The sequence below is a fragment of the Anolis carolinensis genome, chromosome 1 (assembly GCF_035594765.1).
Source record: "Anolis carolinensis isolate JA03-04 chromosome 1, rAnoCar3.1.pri, whole genome shotgun sequence".
NCBI lineage: Eukaryota > Metazoa > Chordata > Lepidosauria > Squamata > Dactyloidae > Anolis > Anolis carolinensis.
The window spans coordinates 263,187,334-263,210,091 of record NC_085841.1 but is presented as its reverse complement, the minus strand read 5'-3'; the positions used below and the strand labels follow the sequence as shown (position 1 = coordinate 263,210,091).

General features: G+C 40.1%; 1 protein-coding gene across 1 annotated transcript in view; it reads left to right on the top strand.

The window, feature by feature from the left end:
• The window catches only part of slc25a22 (solute carrier family 25 member 22), a 93,587-nt gene extending 84,253 nt beyond the window's left edge, over positions 1–9,334 (top strand). The window contains exons 7-10 of the mRNA XM_008108314.3: positions 95–266; positions 1,707–1,861; positions 3,561–3,636; positions 4,407–9,334. Of these exons, the coding sequence (XP_008106521.1) occupies positions 95–266; positions 1,707–1,861; positions 3,561–3,636; positions 4,407–4,560 (557 nt within the window). The 3' untranslated portion in view covers positions 4,561–9,334. The remainder of the gene's footprint in view (positions 1–94; positions 267–1,706; positions 1,862–3,560; positions 3,637–4,406) is intronic.
• Positions 9,335–22,758: the final 13,424 nt, after the last annotated feature.

Genomic DNA, 22,758 nt, shown 5'->3' with positions numbered 1-22,758 from the left:
TCCTAATATATGGGACGCCTGTTGCATTTGTGTTGTTGCCTCAGGATAGTGAGGTGGGATTTTAAATGACGAAGCTCTCTGGATTCCTTTGCAGCTGCACAGAAGAAACTTATGGCAGCACAGGCCCAGCTGAATCCCTCAAGTGGGGCTGCTGCAGCAGAGTCGGTCATGGAGTCACGAACCACAGCGATGCAAATCACAAGGGACCTGCTCCGGAGCAAAGGCATTGCTGGACTTTATAAGGGACTTGGAGCTACGTTGCTAAGGTGGGGCATTCATTTAGGACAGAGTTAGGAGTTTGGTACCTCCTAGTTTATTAGTGGTCCCACCAGCCCAAACCACCATAGCCAGTACTAAGGAATGCTGTGAGTTGTAATCTCAGAACACCAGGAGGGCTGTATGGTTTCAACTTCTGCTATAGCCTGCAGGAGACAGTCATTTAAAGTCCAAATATAACATAACAAAAAAAGCATGTGCTCCATTTGTATTTTATGTACACATGGGCCAAGAAACTAGATCATAACTTTGATGCCTTCCACATTCTAGTTAAATAAGTTAATATATCAGTCTGATTCAGATTTTTATTATTAATATACAGTAGAGTCTCACTTATCCAACATAAACGGGCCGGCAGAATGTTGGATAAGCAAATATGTTGGATAATAAGGAGGCATTAAGGAAAAGCCTATTAAACATCAAATTAGGTTATGATTTTACAAATGAAGCACCAAAACATCATGTTAGACAACAAATTTGGCAGAAAAAGTAGTTCAATACGCAGTAATGCTATGTAGTAATTACTGTATTTATGAATTTAGCACCAAAATATCACGATATATTGAAACATTGACTACAAAAATGCGTTGGATAATCCATAACGTTGGATAAGTGAGTGTTGGATAAGTGAGACTCTACTGTACTGCCATTGACAGAAAGAGTAGCTTACAACGTAACACAAGCAGAAAGGGAGAGCTTCCCAAAGAAGATTGATATACCAGAAATTTATATGGATTAAATTAAATTACGAGCCCCCAGTGGCACAGTGTGTTAAAGCGCTGAGCTACTGAATTTGCAGATGGAAAGGTCGCAGGTTCGAATCAGGGGAGTGGAGTGAGTGCCCGCTGTTAGCCCCAGCTTCTGCAACCTAGCAGTTTGAAAACATGCAAATGTGAGTAGATCAATAGGTACGGCCCTGGCAGGAGGGCCACAGCACTCTATGCAGTCATGCCAGTCACATGACCTTGGAGGTGTCTACGGACAACGCTGGCTCTTCGGCTTAGAAATGGAGATGAGCACCAACCCCCAGAGTTGGACACGGCTGGACTTAATGTCAGGGAAAAACCTTTACTTTAACCTATAAATTAGAAGTGTCGGAGCCAGTGAGAGGAGAGGAAGTGCAGGAAAATGGGAAGCAAAGGTTATTAGAAATGAATGTTGACAACTTTATTTAGGTATTAATTCATTAAGGGATATCAAAGGGTTGCTGATGTCCTGCACTGGAATTTCATAGTGCTAAGTGACATGTTCCTAAGGTGAGAATCAGCATAAAGCTCCTGGTGGCTTCAGGACCTATGGGAACAGCTGACACTTCTCTGTACACACAGCCAGCTTTCAAAGCCAGCTGGGACCGTGGGGCCAGTTAATACTGTTCATAGTCTGAGGCAGACAGACCTTTCCTTACCACCTACATTCTTCTCCTTTTGCAGGGATGTACCTTTTTCCATTGTTTATTTTCCACTGTTTGCAAACCTGAACAAACTGGGACAGAAGAGCCCTGATGTAAAAGCTCCCTTCTATGTGTCCTTTCTTGCTGGGTGTGTGGCAGGAAGCACAGCTGCAGTCGCAGTTAATCCTTGTGATGGTAGGTACTGCAGAGAAACTTGTCCAGGGAGCTGGGCGGCAGGCATGGAGTGGTTCATCCATTGAAATTCCTGGCAAGAAAGCCTAGGATGGAACGGGGCAGAAGTCCCTGGTGTTTCTGTCTTGAGAACAAAACTTTGAGAGGTGAATTTAGAAGATAACATGCAAGTTTTGTGTTCGGTAAAACTAACTGATTATTAATCTTCTTCCTTCACCCTACTTTTGAAAAGAAATATGTTATAATATTAAGCAGTACTGTATTGCTGCTGTTTTAAAAGTAAATTTTAGTTAATTTAGGGTTTTAAAAATTAAAATGTGGTCCAAAAAACCCCTGCATGCTCTCCCACCCATAGTATATTGAGGTAACCAGTAACACTAGATATTACTCACTTAAGCAAAGAGATCTTATAACACCTTGAATCTGAGGAAGTAGGCTTAGTCTGCAAAATTTTATCTACCACCTTCTTTTTCCCAGTTAGTCTTTAAGGTGCTAGAAGATCTCTTTGCAAACTTAATTTTCCATACTAATAATTCTATTATTCAAAGATAATGTTATTGTTATAATAAAGTAGCAGAGTTGGCCCTCGGTGCTCAAAAATTCTAACAGCGCTGTTAATTTAAACTTTTAACAAGTTACTTCCAGGTGTTTGGGCTATGGTAACATTAGAGGAGGCAATTGTGAGAATTGGGGGGGGGGGGGGGGGAGGTTGCAAAGCCTCCAGCATCTGGTGAATGTGAAAGTGCTGAGTGTACGTTTTTCTATTGAGATGAATTGGAAAGATGGAACTTCCCTTGTAGAAAGGAAAGGCTATTGCTTAATACAGTGGTTCTCAACCTGTGGATCCCCAGGTGTTTTGCCCTTCAACTCCCAGAAATCCTAACAACTGGTAAACTGGCTAGGATTTCTGGGAGTTGTAGGCCAAAACACTTGGAGACCCACAGTTGAGAACCACTGGCTTAACAGAAACCATGCTGCCTTTGCCTACAGATTGAGGGGTTGAGATTGAAAGTTGAGTGGGAGAGATACAGTGTCTGCATTCATATGTCTCATTTGCAGTTTTTCAAGCTACAATGTGAAGAACCAGGGTAAAGCCCCGTGTTTGCACATTCCCTTCTTCTCCACTTCTTGTCCCCACATATGCTTTCACACAACTGATACCTTCCTGATTTGGTCAAACCATTGTTTGCAATCCTTGTTTGGAAACTAAAGCTCATCAATTTGGACATAGCAGCAAGTTATGCACTGATAAAATCAGAAAGTTACTCATTTAATTTGTTGCTGTTGTTCAGTGACTTCAAGTCATTTTTAGTTATTATGGGTTTTCATGGCAAGATTTTTCAGAGGGAGCTTGACTTGGAGGCAGAGAGTGTATGATTTGTCCAAACTCACCCAGTGGGTTTCCATGGCTAAGTGGAGATTCAGACCCTGGTCTCCAGAATTGTAGTCCAATGTTCAAACCACTTCACCATGCTGACTCTCATTGCATTAAACTTAGCCTCTGAAAAAGGGGGAGAAGAGTAGGAAATGGCACAGAAGCAGAAGCTTTGATCTTGATGCTGTCTGAATATAGCCAGTGGGTATAAAACAGATTGTGTAGGAGAGACTTGACCATGGAGGTTGCCAAAGTGAGGCTAAAAAGGTTCAGCAGAGATATGGTTTAAGCACAGACTGTAGCCAATTTTGTTTTTTCTTTCCTCAGTAATCAAGACACGACTGCAGTCCTTGCAGAGGGGCGTCAATGAAGACACATATTCAGGGATAGTAGACTGTGCCAGGTAAACAAGCTCTTTCATGTACCAAGGGGTCTTGTAACTGAGAGAACAAAGTTGGTAGCAAAAGCATTCATACATCTGAGTTCACTTCTTCAGATGCATGGAGTTTATGAAAGCTTATTCTACCAACTTCGAAGTATACATTTTCTGGTAAACCTTGACATTCACCCGTCATCGGACATTCGATCCTACCCTAACACACTTGAGGAGGGTGGGCAGCAGCAAGGCTGATGAGTATGAGAAAGAAATTTGCAGCAGATTACACCAGTGTAGTGATGATTTATCTAATTCTTAACAGAGTGCCCATTGAATCTTTCATCTTGTTGGAAATCCCTTTTTTAGAAACCATGAGCTGTCGAGAGCCTTAAAAAAAAACAAAACAACAGTTTGCATTTTTTTTCTGGAGGAAGACAGAGCACTTTCACTAATGTATTCCTGCAACCTAGTTAATATTTTCGGTAGGCACCTCTGTGTGAGTAGAGGTCAGCTGTGTAAGGGTGTTGTGTATAACCGTGCTTACTAAGCATGTAAATCTAAAAGGTAGCTGGCAGGACATGCAAATCTATGTCACCTGTACAATTTAGCCCTACCTTTTAGTCATACCCTATTCAGCTTATGGTATGTCTGTTTGTAGAGATAATACTGTACTATAAAATACATTGGAGGCATAGAATAGCTAAGGAAACAGATGTTCTGGTCGACAAGGCTGGGATAAGGAGGGATTGTGATGAAGACTCATAATAATAATCTGTTTCTTCTGTGTACTTTTTAAGGAAAATCTGGCAGAAAGAAGGTCCCGCAGCCTTTTTGAAGGGGGCATACTGCAGAGCCCTGGTCATTGCCCCCCTCTTTGGTATTGCACAAGTGGTCTATTTCATCGGCATTGCGGAATACATCCTAGACATGCTGCCAAGGCGCCGGGATTAACTTCCTCACACCTCTTCCCATCCATTTGGAATTCATCATAGTATTTTGTGTTCCCTTTCTTGTCATCGTGATGTCAGAGCAACAGTACAAAGGGTTAAAGTGGTCACGGTGGGAATGAGCGTTGTCTCCCAATCAAGTTATTTTTCATCTGCTCACCACAGCCCCCTTCATTATCCAGGGAAGATATCTAATTATGCATATCTATTTTGAAATCATCAGTCTCAAAGACACTGGCTAGCACGGGCCTGGTGTATCTCTTGGTTAAGGGAAAGCTGATCCGCCTGTGTCCTCCGAATTACCACCCAGCCAGGACAGAGCAAGAGACCTCACTTCTCCGCCCTCATTCCTGATTGTAAGGCATCTGGAGAAGAGAAGGGGCAGGTACCCATGAAAAGGGAGGTTATATTATCAATTCAAAAGGCAGAAATCAAAATGTGTGCTTTTAAATAGGTCTCCTAAGCATCCTTCCCCCAGATTCCCTGGACTCAAAGGAACTCTGTGGACATCAAAGGAGGTGGGGAAAGGGAACGGTGAATCTTCTGTGTTGATTTTATGAAAGGGACAACCTTCCTCAGTGGGTGCGCTTGGGCAGAAGGTCTTCCCTGCGCTTCTGCTCTCAAGCTCCACGGAGCAGGTCTGTGGCAACACGGTGCTGTCCAATGTTATGAACTAGCTAGCTGTGAAACATGGTGGCGTGGGAAGAACTGAATCCTTTTGGGATCAATTTTTATTTTATTGTATGCCGGGGGGGGAGGGGGGACCCCAATGTGGTAATACATTCCTTTCAATATGCCTGAACGATGCTGGTAATGCTGCTGTCCTGCCCTGGTCTTTCGATTGTGTCTTTTGAACCGTGCCTAGAGTAAGTGTGTTCCTCCCGTTTTTGTTTTTTTTTTCCCTCCGGGAGCCCAGATAACGCCAAATGCTCATTTAGGAAGAGCTGATCTCTGTTGTGGCTGTAACACACCACACAGTATAGAGAAACACCACTCATCTGAAATCAGTGGAAACCATCTTGCACATTTCTTGAGGGTTGCTGGAGTGAAAGGAAGGAGTTTCTTTCCCATTTGCTGGGTTTTGTTTCTTTTTAATGGACCTCCAATGAATTGGGACGACATGCTAGCTGGTTTTTCCCATCCAGGCCAAAACTGGCAATTGAAGGTGGTTTGTGTGTCTGTTTCAGAGCTTGGAAAAGTTACTTTTTGAACTGCAGCGCCCTGAATCCTCCATTCTAACACGTCCACTAGATACATGGGCTGACTGATCCTAGGAGTAGAAATCCACAGGTGTAATTTTTCAAACTTCTGCTCTGAATAGAGACGGCCTGGCTTTCCCATGTTCTTTTCAACGGTTGCTTAGAGACAGCTTTGCTTTTCTGGAAAAATATCAAAGCCAGTGCTGATACTGACCCTGTTGTTTCTTTGTATTCTGCTCTTTTCTGATTACTCTCAGTACTTCAGCTACCTGCCTCTCAGGGCTGATATAGTGCTGCTTAAATTTCCAATATCGCAGGACATTTTTTGAAAAAACCCCACACACAACCCTTGCTCTTCACATTTTTCACAATGCTCTTTTTTTGGTTTTGCTTACAACTTGTCTCTTGTTTTTCTGCTTCTGTGGGTTTATTTAAATTACACTTCTTTTATTCCATTCCACAGAAAACGATTCTATATACAGATGACATCTGTGTTTTCCTAAGTACCCTTGGTAACATCTTAAATGTTCTTTTTAAAATTCATGTCACTGTTGGAGCGTTTGAACAATAATGAAGTTTTTGTTTTAATGTGGAATTCTGTTCGCATTTTCATGGGCCCAAATCAAATGATTAGCCAGAACAGGCTTGTGGAATTAATTCAATTTACACAAGTATTGACTAATGATTCACTTGATTCAATGGCTAATATAGTTGGGACTAACAATTGGATTTAGTTCCAAGTTTTTAATTAAGGCCTATGAAATTTACAGGGTTCATTCCTTACATGCCCTGAAAATTAGGTGTCACCTGGTTGTAGGGACTGCAGGTGCTAACTTGCAAAACAAATGGAGACATTGCTAAAATCGGTTTATAACTGTAGCTGTATTTTGTAATTTATTTTGCTTTACCTCATGCTGCTTTTTCATCATCATAAGTCCTTGCTCACTTTAGCATCTAATCAGTGTTTAAAATGTGTTTGTAACGTCTGTCTCTCACCTAAATGATCAAATGCCACTTTGGAAGGGGATAGCCTTAAGGACTCACTGTCACTGCCACCAAAATGTATTTGCACTCACTATAGAATCATTGATTGTCTATCAGACCAGAAGCATCTACAATGGCATTGGTATTTCTGAAATGGAAAGCAAACAACTCTTTGGTGTTTTAAGAAGCACAATCTTAGTTGATGCACTTTAAAAGCAAACGCAAGCAGCTGATACTTCAATATAAGCACCCTCTTTCAAGAAATCCTTTTGGAATAATAGGTTTGTCGAAATGAAATGGGACACAAAATGTAACCCGTAATGGAGTGTGTGAGATTGATGGTTTGAAGCTTTATTTTTTATTGCAAGTGAATACTCGGCCAGGTTTTTTAAAAAGAATCCCTAGAGAAGCACTGTTCTATAGAAATATTTTATGTGCCTAAAATATATCCCAGTTAGCAATGTTTCCACTGAGTTAGCTGCTACTTGCTTTGGCCAGCAAGTCCCCGGCTGAGAGGGGAAGAAGAACACTGCTTTATGGCATAAAAGAAAAGCTTTTGAAGTCCCAGTTTTAGTAAAACACAGTGAGATTATTTCCCAGGCCTACATACAATCTAGCCATTGAAATCCTTAATGCTGACAATTTAATTGTTTCAATTTTAGACTGTCTCTAAGCTCCAGATACAAGCTATTCAGATTACATTTAATTAAATATGGATCATTGTTTGACTGGCAGTCCTCTTGCCTCTGAAGAGCCAAAATTTGCAGTGTGCATCTCTTTGAAAATTGGGACTTTCAAAACTTGCTGGATTCCAATGGCTTATTGTCCAAACCTGTCCTTTTGTTTTGTTTTGTTTTTAATGTCAATGAAACAATTTCAGATATGTCTGAAGTAGTGAAGTTTTACAGAGTGATCCTAGCTCTTGTTTGTATAGATGAGGGCTCTCAGAAATTAGATCCAGGGTCCTTAATAGGTCCTGAAGTTTCCATATAGCGTGTACCATACTTACCACATTTCCCATCACACAACCATTTCTAACAATGCAATTGACAGAGCAAACAGATTGAACCAGTGACCACTCTGGCTTGCCATGGCTTTGGCCTTCCACTGCTCCTCTTAAATTGGCCCCTTTTAAAGTAGTGCAGCAAATGGCAAGTTGGTGTCCTTCGGATGTTATGGGACTACAGTGCTCAAAATTATACTGATTGTTTATGTATGATCTAATCTAAAACATCTGGAGGGCACCAGCTAACTTCCTCTGAAACTGAGGAATTGCATCAGTTGGAATCTGCCGCTAGGGTTGTGTGTGTGTTGATATCTTTCCAGTCAATCCTCCTTATACACTCCAGTGTGCTTTTTTGGTGCTTATAGTTCAAAGAGCAGCACATGAATCGTTGGCAGATAGATGTGTTTGCAAGTGGAAATGGTGGGTCCAGCCCTTGACTTTGCTCTTTGACACAACACTTTCTCACAACAGAGTGGCTTCCCCGCTGCCTATGGGAGTGAATAATTAGAAAAGGGAGAGTTATATGACTGATGCTTATTGAATTGAGATGGCTGTTGTCCCTCCATATGCAGGTGGAGAATCTAGCTCTGTTACCAATTTGATGAGAATCCTTAGAAACTCTGACTCTTAGCATTACAAATTTCCAGCACCTGTGTCATTCATATGTGTCTTATACTCTTATATTACAGGGCCCCATCCTTTAATTCTGACTAAATCTAGAATAACTTCACACCCAGATGTGTTATTAATCATTAATGTGTTCTTGTTCTTACTGGAATCAGACACTCAAAATAATGAAATCCACATTTCTGTTTCTTTAGCCACCATGTTTTTGCTTTCATGGTCTGCAGGAGTCACAATCTATTCCTCGTGAATTGGGAAGCAAGTCTTGTAACTCATTCACTTAACTAGGGATTAATTTAATTAATCTGTGCCAGCATTAAAAAGTTCAACAAAATTCCAGAAGTTCTTGTGACCAAATAATAGACACTTAATGCACCCAAAAATACATGTCCTTCCTTTCTGAAGCTTTCTCCAGTTCTAAAAATGCCAGTAAAAATAGCACCTCTAAAGATATTGGGGAGCGTGAAGTTCACATCCCATTATTGACATCTTAATAGATTTTCTCGTTAAGGCCTGCCACAGGTGAATGAAATATTTCTGATGTTTACAGGGACAAGTTGTCTATTGTGAATTTACTTACCATTCTAATGTGATAAAACAGTGGTTCGTGAATGCTGCTTCTTCAGTGTTCAAATATGGCATAAAGTAGCATTCACTTTGGATCCTTCTCTGGGATGTGGTTAAACAGAAATCTAGCTTTGTGAACAGGAGAAAATAATGTTATTGTGGTGCCATTCTGCTGTTGAAGGATTGTATGAATTCCACAATCATCATTCAGAAATTTCGGGTCCCAGACAAGAGCGGTGTATAGTCCAATGTGTGAGATTTTTTTTAAAGCCAGAGTTCTACCTCGTGTGTATGTGCGTGTAACAAATTTTTATTTTCTTTATATTAATTTATCATTAAATCCAAATTTTAAATACAACGGTAAATAAAACAACCTAATAAAATCTATTGAAAACTCATTTGTGGCTGGCTTGCCTCTTATATGTACTTTGTTCCATGAAAACGTAGCAAGCAGATAATGTAAAAATGCATTGGCTTTTATTTACACATTTAATTAATTATAATTAGTAGATTTTTGTAAAATCGCCGGTAAACAGGTCTTGGGAATGAATTAAACAATTTGCACATTTATCTTACTAGATATTGGCTTCTTGGTAGTTTTTATTAATCATTTACTACTTAACAGGCTAACAAGTAAAAGGAAATACCTTTCTGTCACAAACAGTTTGTGTATTTTGGAATATTCCCAGGAACATATTTTTGTAATCTCTTAAGGGTTTTTTTTTAAACAACCTATTCCTATTTTTGACCAGCATTCATAACTTTCATTTCACAAACTATCTGCACTACATGATATCTGTTATATAAATCTATAATTTAGTTCAGTTTACTTTCTTTGGACTGAAATTATTGAAGGTATATCTATGTTATCTAGCTATTTAACAGTAAGTCCATTGAGTTCAGTAGGACTTACTACATGGTAAAGCATAATTACATTTCCTTGTTCATCCCCCAGAATGGTTTCTTTCCTTTTAAAAAAGTGCTATTTGTATCAAAAATAACTCCATACTCTCTGCATTGTTTAGCAAGCTGAGCTCCACTTAGATGTGAACCTTTATATTTACAGGAGCAATGAATGAAGTATGGCTTTTAAGCCAGCCACAGGAGTAGCACATTCATAAAGAGTATATGTCCTCCTTGTTATCAGAATCTTATTTAGATTTTAGACTTGCCTGTCTTGATTTCTTTTAAGATTAAGTAATGTGTTGTGAGATATAACTTTTTCAGATATCAAGAAGCAGTTCTCATACATTGCTACTAAATCTTGCGTTTAAGGGTATTCAGAAAAGGCTTGACCACGTTAATGTGAAATACAAAGTGAGTACTGCTGCAGAGCACGATTCCATAGGCTAAGGTGCAACCACGAAGATTGGAGAGGCTGGTGTGTAGAGATCTCTATGTCTCTATGTACTATTGGACTCCAACTCACAACAGCCATGGTTAGACTAGCCAACAATGAAGGATGATAGCTGCAATCCAATAATTGTTGACCTACACCATTACTTGATTGCAGCTTTATTTTTTAATTTGAGAAATTATGTCTTCTGCATTTTACCTAGAACAGGGGTTCTCAACCTGAGGTTCACAGGTGTTTTTGGCCTTCAATTCCCAGAAATCCTAACCGCTGGTAAACAGACTGGGATTTCTGGGAGTTGTAGGCCAAAACACCTGGGGACCCACAGGTTGAGAACCACTGACCTAGAAGATATTGGAGAGATGCTGCGTGTTAAGAGAGTTTGATGTGGCTTTACTCTCCACACACAGAGTGCCCGTGCTAGCTTTCGGGTTCAATTAATTTGCCATGTCCATGTCAAGTTTAAGACAAAGCTTAAGTCTACTCTAACTAAATGTGGAGGGATCTCTGTCTGGATGTATTCAAAAAAGGCTTGACAGCTATGTACTGGGGATATGTTGTCGAAGGCTTTCATGGCCGGAATCACAGGGTTGTTGTGTGTTTTTTGGGCTGTATGGCCATGTTCTGGAACATGGCCATACAGCCTGGAAAACACACAACAACCCTGTACTGGGGATACTTTGGAAGGAATTCCAGCACTAAACAGAGGAACTGGGGGAGGTTGGATTCAAGGGTCTATGATGCCCTTTCCAACTTTATGATTATTACTTCTTGTTAACTGTGATCAGGTTGACTTTCTTTTGGTGACCTTATGAATGAGAGACCTCCATGTCCCCTTATCATCAACAACCCTGCTCAGGACTTGCAAGCTCAGGGCCATGACTTCCTTGTTCCAGTCAAACCAGAAAGTGATGGAAAACTATAGTTAACTGGGGAAGCTCGCAGTAACTGCTCTGTTCATACAGATATTGGGCTACAATTACATTGGTTTAATTAGGAATATAGGTTGAGTATTCTTTACTGAAAATTCTTGGGACCAAAAGTGTTTTGCATTTTGTTTGTTTTTTTCTTGCATTTTATACATCCATAATGAAATATGTTGGATATGGGAACCATGTCTAAACACAAAATTCATTTAATGTTTCATATATATCCTGAAGTTAACTTTATACATTATTTTTAATGTGTGAATGAAACAAAGTTTGTGCACATTGAACCATCAGGGAGCAGAGGTATCACTATCTCAGGCACCCATGTGAACAAATCTGGGTTTCAAGTATTGGAATTCCACATGAAGGAAGCTCAACTTGTTTGGGTATAATTTTTCCTCTGTTCATTGCTGCTTTTTGGTGACACTACTGCAAACCTCTGTTAATACATTATTATCATGGTTTCAGAGATTACCTTCTTTCTGTGGCTTGGAGCTAAATGTCCCGCTGCATGAGTCAGACTGATAGGCACATTTGTTTTTGTGTCTTGTTGTGCATGCTGATCCTGCTCATTGAAAAGCCAATATGGAAGGTCTCCACTGTCTGGAATAAGGAGTTGAAGAATGAAAGAGGGAATTAGTATGAGTCCACATTCTGGTGGCAATTCTGGATAAAATACACAAATGTAACTTGGACATCCTTGCAGGAATGGAATCTTGCCATAGTTGCACTCAACTACTAGTTGCATTCAGTTACTTTCAGTGCTTGCAGACGTTATGGGAAATGAGAGGGAAATCAGCTGTTTGAATTCATGTCCATGTGGGGTGAGCAAGGGAACACAACAAAGTGTTGACTAGACTGTGAAATAGTGCTGATGCATTCCCAAACCTAGCTTTCTGTAGACAAAGTGAATTGCTTTTGTGAAACACACATGTGACACAAGCTCCTAGGTTGTTGATGTGTAGCCATCAAATCTGAACTATTATCCTGATTTTATTATTTAAAAGTTGTCACATGATTTCAATTCAAAAACAAAACAAACCTGTACTATGCAGTGGGCATGCAAGGCATAGACAAGAGATGGTTATGTGTGGATCTTTAATGGTATTTAACACAAGGATCTAGGAAACGAGTCAGTGGTATCCTGGTCTTAGCATTGACCATGACTCTGGAGACCAGAATTCAGTCATAGATACCCACTGGATGACCTTGGGCAAGTCACATTCCCAGCCTCAGAGGAAGGAAAGATAAAGGCAAGCCCTCTTTGAACAAACCTTGTTAAGAAAACCCCATGATAGAATTGGCTTAAGGCCACCATATGTCAGAAGCGACTTGAAGTCACACCACAAATACAAGGATCAGGGGACATGTTAAGGAGATATGAGATTAATTTGGACAAAGTGGTTATAGCTGAAAGAAATATGCAGAATAAGCGTAAAGTGATGGGCAAGGGAAGAAAGTAGTTGAAGCCAAGGGAGACAATTCCAGGGAATGGGAGAAATAACATATACATTGTTAAATGGCATTAACATCCTCTCTTGCTCAATTCTACATTTTTGTAATCCCCCAGAGTCTCAGAGTATAAAACTGGTGCCCTCCAGATGTTTAGAACTACAATCCTCATAATTCCCAAGCCAGGCATGGACAAGGGAATGAGTTGTGGCAGTTGTAGTCCCAAGGATCTGGTGTTATTTCCTCTTAAAATGGTGCCCATGGACTGGTGCCAGTTTGCAAGCCATTGGCTGCTGGTCACTGGCATGTTTTCAGGAATGAAATAAAGAGTTGTAGCCAGTAGGCACAAATGTGGAAATCCTGTTGGACTATCATCAGGTACCATTAAGAAGCACTGTTCTACTATTGGTATGCAGTTTAAATATAGAGTAAGAAAAGCAACTAGCAATGACCAGGACAGGAAACACCTTGCAGAAAACAAAGGTCTTCTTGTATTAGACATGCTGCAACTGAGCAGTGAGTGTCAAGCCTTGTGTGTGTACATGTGTGTCTACAGGTTTTCAGGTTTTAATGTAATTAAAGCTCTCTGTTTGGGTGTCTATTTACTCGATGTTTCCTGATGACCCAGATTCAATGGGCAACAATGCTTTTGTCCATAGACAGCAGACAGGTTTTGTGAGAGTCCAGTGCTTGTGACCTAAAGTAAAAGGAGAGGCGCCGGGTAAATGTCCTGGACAGCTTTGCATGTACGATAGAGTCTCACTTATCTGACATAAACGGGCCAGCAGAACGTTGGATAGATGAAAATGTTGGATAATAAGGAGGGATTAAGGAAAAGCCTATTAAACATTAAATTACATTATGATTTTACAAATTAAGCATCAAAACATCAAGTTTTACAACAAATTGACAGAAAAAGCAGTTCAATACATAGTAATGTTACGTAGTAATTTCTGTATTTACGAATTTAGCACCAAAATATCGCAATGTATTGAAAACATTGACTACAAAAACATTGATTACTAAAAGGCTGACTGCGTTGGATAATACAGAATGTTGGATAAGTGGAGGTTGGATAAGTGAGACTCTACTGTATTCTCTTCCCATCCCTTCCTTCGATATTGTGACACCTTTCTTTTATTGCCTCAGTCTGGAAGATAGACTATAGTAGTTGCCATGTGCCACAGTAGTTGCATGTTTAGCCTGCAGAAGAGAAGGCTGAGAGGACACTTTATGGCTATGTATAAATATGTGATGGGAAGTCATAGGGAGAAGGGAGCAAGCTAGTTTTCTGCTGCCCTGGAGATTAAGATGTGGAACAATGGCTTCAAACTACAGGAAAGGAGATTCCACCTGAACATTAGGAAGAACCTCCTAACTGACAGCCGTTCAGCAGTGGAACTCTCTGCCCCGGAATGTGGTGGAGGCTCCTTCTTTGGAGGCTTTTAAACAGAGGCTGGATGGCCATCTGTTGGGGTTGCTTTGAAAGCTATGTTCCTGTTTTTTGGTGGGGGATTGGACTGGATGGCCTACGTGGTCTCTTCCAACTCTATGATTATATGACTGCTAGGTATCACTTATTTTGAATTGCTCACTGACAGATTGCCACATCATGTGGACCCCTTCTTTCAGGAGTAGACTAAAACAAATGGACCTCCAATGCTATTTTTGCAGTTTAAAGATCCTAATCAAATGCAGTTTTAATTTATTTTTTGCCCCCAACAGATAGTTCAATTGCAATGCTCTTGAATTCACAAGCAACATCCTGAAGTGGTCTCATCCTAATTGCTGTCTACACTCCCAAATATTTGTTGTGTAGGTCCAACAATGTAAAAGTGAGAATTCACCTTGCATTCAGGTAAGGTGGGGCAGAGCAGCCTGCCCGAAAGGACAGCTGGAAATCTTGAATCTAAATGTGTTGCTGAGTTACAGCTTCACCGAGACACTTAAACACCCATGCATTTTTAATGTCTCCAAAGGTCTTGTTTCATCTTCATTAGCACATTTCTCTGTTGTTTCTCCTCCCTTCTCTTCAGAATATCTGAGCTTCTTTTCTACCTTGCAGTGAAATAAAATGTTATCTTAAACTAGCATGGAGTCTATCTGAGGCAGTTCTGTAAAAAAATTAAGTACTCTGACCAAGATTGTTGGTGTTGGTTATTAAAGGATGTAAAACGATATTACTTCATCAGAGATTGCTTTATTGTGAGTTCTCGTTTTTGCTAGGTTGATCACTTAATCCAGAAGTGGGAATTGTACAGATCTCCTAGCTTTTCTTCACTATTGGATATCATGGCTAGGGCTGCTTGGAGTTGCATTTCAACAACATCTAGTTGTATGCAATTAAAACTAGCCAAACATTGACCTTCTACCATTATATTTAATACTTGCAGTTTAAAGCACAGATAGAAAAGTTGGTGAACCCTTGCTTGTCATGAAATGCACAGATATAGAATGGGTGATGCGTGGCTTAAAACAGTACATGTGCAAGGGATCTAGGAGTCTAAGACCACAAGCTATAGTCTGATGCAGCAGCTAAAATGTCAATATGATTCTAAGCTGCATCAATAGGAGTATAGTGTCGAGAAGTCACTTTATTTTGCTTGGAATTCTGTGTCTAGTTCTGGGCACTGCAGTTCAAGAAGGATATTGACAAGCTGGAACGTGTCCAGAGAAGGGCAACAAAAATGATCAAAGATCTGGAAGCCAAGTCCTACAAGGAGCAGCTTAGGGAGCTGGGTGTTGTTTAATTTGGAGAAGCAAAGGTTGAGGGGGACATGATAGCTATGTTTAAATATTTAAAAGGATATCACATTGAGCAAAAGGCAAACCTGTTTTCTGCTGCTCTGGAAAATGGGACATGGAATAATGGATTCAAGCTGCAGAAAAAGAGATTCCACCTAAACATTAAGAAGAACTTCCTGATGGTAAGAGCTGTTGGGCAGTGAATATGCTGCTTCAGAGTGTGGTGGAGTCGCCTTCTCTGGAGGTTTTGAGGCAGAAGCTGGATGACAATCTGTTTGGGGGTTATTTGATTCTGTTGGTTGGACTGGATTGCCCTTGTGGTCTCTTCCAACTCTGTATGTCATCTCAGCATTTCCTACTAGTTGCATTAATCAAAACTCAAAGAATGGTTATTGCAAGATCCTGGAAACACTTCTATGCACAATAGCCCACTGAGAGTTCTCTGTGAAACAGATTCCCCCTCGTTTATCAAAACCAACCATTCCAATCAATGGAACATATACTATGAGTGGACATGAAGATAGATAACCTTAAATTCCTGCAAAATTTTAGTCCTAGCAATCTCCAGGATCTGTACACGAAGTGTGTGAGTTTCAACAAGCGCATGTTTCTTGTGGGTGGGATCAGTGAGCAGAATGTAGCCTTCTGCGTGTGTCTGCGTTGTGATGGAAGATTTTGCCTGGCTGAACATTGTTACGAATAGGGAGTCTTAGACATTGTTTTAACATAGATGGCACTTTTTAAATACAAACGTGATTTTTTAAAAATCTGGCCTTTCCACTGACTTCAATGAGTTTGCTTAGACTATATATTCCATGAGTCAGGGGGTCAGCAGTATCAATTGCGACTTGACTCTTATATCCATGGGACTGGTAACAGGTTTATTTTATCCATGTCTGGCAAAATATCTCCTCTTGGCATTTTCTAGGATCTCTAGTATGACCCTATGGTATCTTTGGTCCAAAAGTCCTTCATTTTATTGGAGTTTACTATTATCTATGGTTTTGTGGTATTCAAACATATTTGCAGGTTCTTGCAGCTATGTCTTCAGTGTGGTGTGGGTCTGGCTTACAGTTTGGTGGCCAGACCTTGGAGAGATGGGTGTTAAGATGGCAACGTGCCCTGAAGTAGTTCCTTCGTGGTTAATCTGAGCTATTCTTATGTGCTAACATACCATTCCCTGGTTTTGTCACTTGGCATCAATCCACTTTGAAAGCCAGTAAGCACCTTCCAATTCCACAGAATTGCTCTTCTCCTTGACCAAAAACAACTAAAAAGTGGAGGGAAACTAACCAACTGACCTTCTCATAATGTCTTGCTTTGAGTAGTATAAAATCCTGCTATAATGTGTCCAATTGGTTCTTATTTTATTTATAAAATAAATAGTTTAACTATTTTTTGGTATTTTGTTATCTACCTTGAATGTTCATTTGTTTTATTAAGTGGCGTTTCTAGTAACATTTCAATTTGCAGCCTTGGCCATTGTATGTTTGTGTGTGTGTGTGCGCACATATTTTTTATTTGTGAGGCATACAATCCTTGAATGGCGTGTGTCAATTAATACCTGTATGATGGTGTATTCCGTTGCTGTAGGGATTTTGAACAGTGACTGTATTGGAGTTTTTTAAAAATAAAAAAAAAACTGCTGCTTAAAACATAAAATAAAAAGGGGATCAAGATTTTTCTCCATGGAGAGTTTTAAATGTAACTCTTTTTTGTGTATGGTCATGTAAAATAAATATTCTAAATATAATTAAATCTATTTCTCTAGCACTCTGGATCATTTTGTACATGTACATGTGTATGCTTGACATATATATCTGCAGTTCAGAGTAATTTACTTAAATTACAAAGGGTCACTTTCACATTGCACAATTATAGCACTTTAATTGCCCATATCATTCAACATTAATTGGAGACAGCCCCAACTAACTTTCTGTATGTTGTTAAAGGATTTCATGGCCGGGATCACAGGGTTGTTGTGTGTTTTCTGGGCTGTATGGCCATGTTCCAGAAGCATTCTCTCCTGACATTTTCCCCGCATCTATGGCAGGCATCCTCAGAGGTTGTAGAGGTCTGTTAGAGACTAGGCAAGGGAGGTTTATATATCTGTGGAAGGTCCAGGGTAGGAGAAAGAACGCTTGTCTGTTGGAGGCAAGTATGAATGTTTCAATTGATCACCTTGATTAGCATTGAAAAGCTTCACAGTTTCAAAGCTTTGTACATTTCTCCTACAACACCATTTAAAATGCTACTCTGCTTCTGTGGAAACACAGCTACAAGCTGCAAGCAAGAGAAAACTGCCAGCCTCCTGTTTGCATCCCAAGGGCTTTTGACTTGTTATTGTTCGAGTCCAGTGGTGAACCAGATTCAAGATACCAATTTATCACTTTGAAAGCCTCCTACTTCTCCACTGGGATTGATAGCAAAAGGGCGGCAGTCAACCCACTGTTTACAGACGATGCCCCAATTCTTCACATTGTGATATCCAAATGGAGAGAGAACAATTCTCACAGGTGACTTGAAAATGAATAACATCAGAGGGCAACGAAGCTTCTATTTTCTTCTTGTCTAAATTGCTACCTAAGAAACTCAATTGTCTCCTTGCAAAAGCAACAGGATTGCCTCCCTCATTATTCTCCTCTTTGCCTCCTCCATTTTAACTCTTCTCAAAGTTTACTACTGCCATCTGCTGATCATTTGTAAACTCGTCACTGTTGGCACTTTCCCCATCCATGTCTTTTTAATGTTAATAAAGAGAGAGGAGGAAGCATTACTCCTTGCTTACAATAACAGTGGGATAAAGTTTCACTGAAAGAGCCCATATCTATACACATAATAAAAGTGAAAATCTGTATGTGTGTATGTGGCACAGATGTCCATTTACACAGACAGCCTCCAGCCTCCACAAACAAGCTATAGTTCCCAGTGCTGAGGAGCCACCAAGTCACTCTCCAAGGCCCACTGCCTCTCCCTTAATCTTTTCCTATCCTTTTCTATGGCACACAGCAAACAGAGGAATTGATCAGCAACTGAACAGACTGGAGAGGTTTGGAGAGAATTCAACATGATTTATAGGAGTTGTAGGGACTGGGATGTATAGTTCACCTGCAATCTAGGAGCACTCTAAACCACGTCAATGATGGACCTGGAACTAACTTGGCACATAGATCCAACATGGCTACACTTGGATACTGGTGGGGTTTGGGGGTGATTGACCTTGACATCCAGAAGTTATAGTTCACCCTATTCAGAGAACACTGAACCCATCTGATGACAGATCTCAACCAAACGTGGCACACAAATTCAATATGGCCAACTGGGAATACTGGTGGCCTTTGGGGGTGATTGACCTTTAACTCTGAGAGTTATAGTTCACCTATATTCTGTGAGCCCTCTGAACCCCACCAATGACGGATCTCCTAACATCCAAAAACAAACAAGGCCCTTTTCAAATAACCTGGGCATCACTGGGTACCCAAGCTAGTCAATGTAATAAAGCCGAAATGCAATTTTGCACTACAAGGAGGAGCATTCCATGTTAACCACCCAGCGGCATCTTGTGGAATCATGGGATTTGTAGTTTTGTGCTCTTCAGCTGAGAATTCACATGTTTGTGAATTTCAATGTGGACAACTTCAACAGAAAGGAGGAAACCATGAAAATGAACAAAATCTGGCTACCAGTATTAAAAAAAACTCAAAAATCAGAACAGTAAATAAGAAGCAACACTCTGAGACATGGGAACTAGGGGCAGTTAACAAAGAATGCCCCCAGGTAGAAAGTAGCTAGTAGATATAGCCATTCAATGCAAATTAGGGTGATTAACTGCAACATTTATGCTAGCCTCCAACTGACAAGAGTTCTTCCCTCACCCTGGACTTCCCACAGATAGATATAAACCTTCCCTGCTTAGTTTCTCCATACCTCACAACCTCTGAGGATGCCTGCCATAGATGTGGGCGAAACGTCAGGAGAGAATACTTCTGGAACATGGCCATACAGCCCGGAAAACATACAACAACCCTGTGATCCCGGCCATGAAAGCCTTCGACAACACAACCAGTCATGTTGATGGGAGTTTCTGGAAGTTGGAGTCCAAAAAAGTAAATTCTCAAGACATTTGTTCTGGATGACATTTTGCCAACCACATCAATATATACAACTGAGAGTGGATTATATTTTGAAAGCTAATACCTTCCAGCATTTCATAAATGGGAACCAGGACATGTGTGGCCAAGCAACATCAGAAAGTGGTCAAGATGACAAAAGTTAATTAATAACAAAGAACACACAAGCTAGGAGATATTGCAGTGGTCTGCTCTAGTCTGAGGGCCATATAACCCAGAATATCAAGACCGAAAATCCTACAATATCTGCTTTGAACTGAGTTATCTGAGTCCACACTGCCCTATATTCCAGTTCAAAGCAGACAATGTGGGGTTTTATTCAGTTGTGTGGCATGGGCCTAAGCCTACTGGGAAGGGCAAGATTCTGATGTGGTAATTTGAGTTGAGTCCATCTACTTTTGCACTTTGAATTAAGTTTGCACAAATGAAAGTAAGCCAAGGATTAAGATGAAACCTGGGCAGAGGAGAGGATCTGGTAAGTTTTTAAAGCCACTGAAAAGGGGGAAGACAGAGAATTAATTGGAAATGTCCCTGCCAAATCAGAAAAGTTGAAGGGAATGAAAACTTTAAAGCAAGGCTGGGCAGAATGTGACAATCCCCTGATAAATATTGTTTGGCGACAACACATAATATCTTGAGTATGTGCTGTGCTGACTGAGGCTATTGAGAGTTGCAGTTCAACAACATTCAGAGGTCCACACTTTTCTCACCTTAAGGGCATGTATTTTCACACAAAACTGCACAGATGAGGAATGACTGTGTGATCCAGTGATATCCAGATTATTAAAATACCTGTTTATCTCAATAGAAGACAAGTTATATCATCCAGCTGAAACTTCACGAGTGCAAATTGTGTTCCATAAGTTCTTTGACTCTCAATGACAGCATTCCTCAACATTGGCTATGTCGGCAAGGGCCAATGGGAGTTGCAGTTCACCAACTTCACTGCGCAGTTTCCATCTCCCCCCAAATTAAGACAGAAAGAGAAAGACTAAATGGCAACAAGGTGTGTCTTCCAAGACCTAAGAGTATTCAACAGTCAGCTAGCTGGAAAATAACTTTGTGATGCAGTTCCTCTTAGGATGTAGTAATGGAAAAATCTCTTTCCATACATTTATAATTAAGTCCAGTGCCACCTAATGGCCGAATACGAATGACACTGTTCACAGAAGGCGTCGACATTTCCGAGGGGAAGGAACAGAAACATGTACATCTGTTGCAACAAAAACAAATCCAGGCAGCTACAAGCCCACACATTTTATTTGGCACATTTTTGTGGGGAGATGACAACCCACTCCACTGGATCCCTGAAATGTGATCTCATTTACCAAATTATAGTACACCTGTTTGAGTAGGTGGGGAAATATGAACAGAAGGAATTAAAATGGATAAATATCTCAAAAAAAAATCTACAAGCATGTGGACAATTTCAACAGAAAGGAGGAAACCATGAAAATGAACAAAACCTGGCTGCCAGTATTAAAAAATTCTAAAATGAGGACAGTAAATAAAGAACAACACTCAAAAACACGGGAAATCCAGACAAGAAACAATCAGGGCCAGCTAACTCCTCCCAAGCAAGAAGCAACCAAGTTTTGAAGCTGCAAGGCTATTCAATGCTAATCAAGGTGATAAAATGTAACCTTCACACTTGTCTCAAACAGACAAGAGTTCTTTCTCCCACCCTGGACCTTCCATAGATATATTGTATTCGTAAGAGCCTAAAAACCTGGCTCTTCACGCAGGCCTTTGGTTAAAGACCGCCCATTCCCATAATAATTCCCTTGACCTCTTTGCATTGGTCGCACGTCTCCTGGTCAATTTGACATTAGCTCAGGGCTTCTCTCATCCCTAACTGACTCCAGATGAATTGCTGCACTTTATCTATTATCTTGAATTCATAACTTATAAGGTGCACTTTAGCTTATCTATTACTGTAACCTTGCTGGTTTTAATTCTATGTTTTATTAAGCGTGTTTTTATTTCATAGGTTAATGTTTAGATTTTTAACTGGTGTATGTTTTGGTCCATTGATGTACTGTATACTATTATTGTTTTTATTTGATATTTCTGTGAGCCGCCCTGAGTCCCCTTCGGGGGAGATGGAGGTGGGATATAAATAAACTAACTAACTAACTAAATAAAATAATATATAAACCCCACTTGCCTAGTTTTCAACAGACCTCAACAACCTCTGAGGATGCCTGCCATAGATGTGGGTGAAACGGCAGGAGAGAATGCTTCTGGAACATGACCATACAGCCTGGAAATCTCACAGCAACCCAGTGATTCTGGCCATGTCTCAAATGATATCTCAAAGGATATCTCAAAGAATGTCCATATTAGCCAATGGCAATGCAAGCCTTGATCCATATGTAGAGCTGAATCTGCATTACCCAGTTTGACCCCACTTTAAATGTCGATGCTCCTTCCAAGTACAGTAGAGTCTCACTTATCCAAGCCTTGCTTATCCAAGCTTCTGGATTATCCAAGCCATTTTTGTAGTCAATGTTTTCAATATATCTTTTGGTGCTAAATTCATAAATACAGTAATTACAACATAACATTACTGTGCATTGAACTACTTTTTCTGTCAAATTTGTTGTATAACATGAGTAGCATGAGTAGCAGCAAAAATGAGATATGAATATATGACCTACTGACAGACCCCACCTGGACATGGAAAGCGCATTAAATGTATATTTAAATGTATAATTATGTATATTTTTAATGTATATTCTTAATTTTATTGTAATTTTTAATCTTGATGGATTTTTAAATTTGATGAAAACTGTGTTTTGATGTGTATGTTTATATTGTAAGCCGCCCTGAGTCCCCTGATGGGTGAGAAGGGCGGGGTAGAAGTGATGTAATAAATAAATAACATGATGTTTTGGTGCTTCATTTGTAAAATCATAACCTAATTTGATGTTTAATAGGCTTTTCCTTAATCCCTTCTTATTATCCAAGATATTCGCTTATCCAGGCTTCTGCCGGCCCGTTTAGCTTGGATAAGTGAGAGACTACTGTATATAGAATCATAGAATCATTCCCAAGGAATCCTGTGGTTTGTAGTTGGACAGGACTCTTTAAAAGAGTCTTTAAAAGGACTCATGTAAAAGGATTGGGACTGAGACCCAATTGTTGCTAGCCTTTCTTCCCATCTCTCTCTCTCTCTCTCTCTCTTTTTTTGGTCCCTCCCCTCTCCCGAG